At 41.2% G+C, this 2,464-nt stretch overlaps 1 protein-coding gene across 1 annotated transcript in view; it reads left to right on the plus strand.

Annotated features, from left to right (window-relative positions):
- Positions 1–2,464, plus strand: part of LOC106869061 (solute carrier family 35 member F4) — an 87,046-nt gene that overhangs the window by 61,014 nt on the left and 23,568 nt on the right. The window contains exon 5 of the mRNA XM_052970968.1: positions 414–759. Within this exon, the coding sequence (XP_052826928.1) occupies positions 414–759 (346 nt within the window). The remainder of the gene's footprint in view (positions 1–413; positions 760–2,464) is intronic.

Below are 2,464 nucleotides of genomic sequence, written 5' to 3' on the forward strand. Positions count from 1 at the left end.
AGAGAGAGAGAGAGAGAGAGAGAGAAGGGGGTAGAGAGAGAAATAGAAGTAGAGAGAGCAAAAGACCGAGTGAGAGAATGGACAAGGGAGAGAGAGGACAAGAGGGAGAGAGAGGGCAAGGGAGAGTGAGAGAGAGAGAGAGTAAGGCAGAAAAATAATGGGGGAAGGGAAAGAGAGAGAGAAAGAAATTGTGATGAGGAAAGAGTGAAAGCTTTCTATTGAGGGGATGGTAGACTGGCTTCTTTTTCTTCTTCGTCCGACCTCCTCCTTCTCCTCCTCTTCCTTAGTCTTCTTTTTTTCCTCCTCCTCCCGGATTTTCTTCCATTTCGACTCAAACTATTTAAAGAAATATCCTATTTACTTCCTTATAATTGGTGTTTGTCATTATCTTTTTCCAAACTTCTGTGTTTCAGTGAAAACCTCAAGATTTACAAGGAAGAAACGAAGCTGGTACGTTTTTCAGTGAGGACATGTGCTTTTTGTTTTATTTGGGCAATCAGTAACTACAGCTACATCCGGGCTCTTCAGCTTCTCGATTCTGTGGACGTCATAGCGCTCTACTCAACCAATCAGAGTTTTGTCTACATGTTGTCATGGATTGTATTATTCGAAAAGTTCATCGCTATAAGGGTAAGAATTTATAAATCCATCCATCCATCCATCCATCCATCCACTGATCAATCTATCCAACCATTCATCCACCATTCATCTATCTGCCACTCAATCAATCTATCCATCCAACCATCCGTCCGTCCGATTGTCTGTTTGCCTGCCTGCTTTTACTGTCTGTTCGTCCGTCCATCCATCCATCCATCCATCCATCCATCCCAGTGGTGTTTCCCGCATGGATTCAAAGCATGTAACACGTACCTTTTATATATACATGAACGTAAATATCAAGTACGACAAGGCGGCGAGCTGGCAGAAACGTTAGCACGTCGGACGAAATGCTTAGCGGTATTTCGTCTGCCGTTACGTTCTGAGTTCAAATTCCGCCGAGGTCGACTTTGCCTTTCATCCTTTAGGGGTCGATAAATTAAGTACCAGTTATGGACTGGGGTCGATGTAATCGACTTAATCCCTTTGTCTGTCCTTGTTTGTCCCCTCTATGTTTAGCCCCTTGTGGGCAATAAAGAAATAAATATCAAGTACGATTTTAATATAAATTCCTTGTTTTTATGAGAGTCAGCTGGAAAGACGGTCCATTACATGTTATATGTATCCTACTTCAATTATATGGCATGCGCTGATTTAAGAACCAGCGGTCACCCGTGATACATAGACAGACAGACAGATACATACATGCATACATACATACATACATACATACATACATGAAGATTGCTCCATCTTCACAGATGAATGCCGTCTCCGTGTGCTTCCTAGTTGTCAATGGCATATCTGACTTTCTGTCTATGAGCTCTCAAATGTCTATTCAGTCCCGCTGTCTTGCAGCCGTGCGCTTCCAACATGTTGCCAGTTTCCCGCCAACAGAGGGCTTTCAGTAGAGACATCTGTACGCCAGTAGATTTGCAGAGCTTGGTCTAGCCGTAAAGTGTGTAAAGGCGCATGTTTTAGTGATTAGGGGATGTTCAGTCCACGATCGGCGCTATGTGTTTGAGCAAGACACTTTATTTCACCTGGTGGCAAGTTGTTTTCTTGAGGAAGACTCTTCATGTCAATTTTCTCCAGTCCCCTCAGCTGGTAAAAATGAATAGTACTTTTATTTCAAAGGGCCTGCCTTGTCGCGTTCTGTATCTCGCTGAATCCCCCTGAGAACTACGTTGAGAGAATGCGTATCTGTGGCGTGTTCAAGCTACATGTACATTACTTTCACGAGTTGGCTGTTCTGTTGATCGGATCAACTGGAATAGTCATCGTTGTAACCGATGGAATGACAGTTTAGCTTTGAAGTATATTCTATTTTTTAACACAATACGTGTATAAAGAGATGGGTTTGGGATAAAATCGCAGTTTTTGGCGTTTCAACTAAACACACATGCATTAAGCATGTTGCATTAACAAGGTTTTTACAATAGAATTGCTTCCTTTCCATTGCATATGTATGTACGCGCACACGCACACATAGATATTGACATAACACACCATAGAATATATGATTTCGCTAAAGCTTTATAAATAATGTAATTCTCCCTTTATTCGGAATCAATTTATGAGTAATCGTCCTCGGAACACTAATTGCCGTCTAATATATTCTAAATATTGGCTCTTATATAAACAGACGAAACAAAAGAACCCTAGGAAACCGGTATAGGTAAGTCAAAGCGATGAACAGTAAACAGTAAAGTACAATGAGTCCGTAAAGTGGAATAAAATATGCCACCTCTAGGAAGAGAAAGCTAATGACTTAAATAGAACATTGTTGTGACGTAGAGTCCAGATCAAAACACCAGATTACTCCTCTTTATGACGGCAATATAATTTAATCTAATTTACGTGCCTT

Source organism: Octopus bimaculoides, chromosome 10, assembly GCF_001194135.2.
Source record: "Octopus bimaculoides isolate UCB-OBI-ISO-001 chromosome 10, ASM119413v2, whole genome shotgun sequence".
Taxonomy (NCBI): domain Eukaryota; kingdom Metazoa; phylum Mollusca; class Cephalopoda; order Octopoda; family Octopodidae; genus Octopus; species Octopus bimaculoides.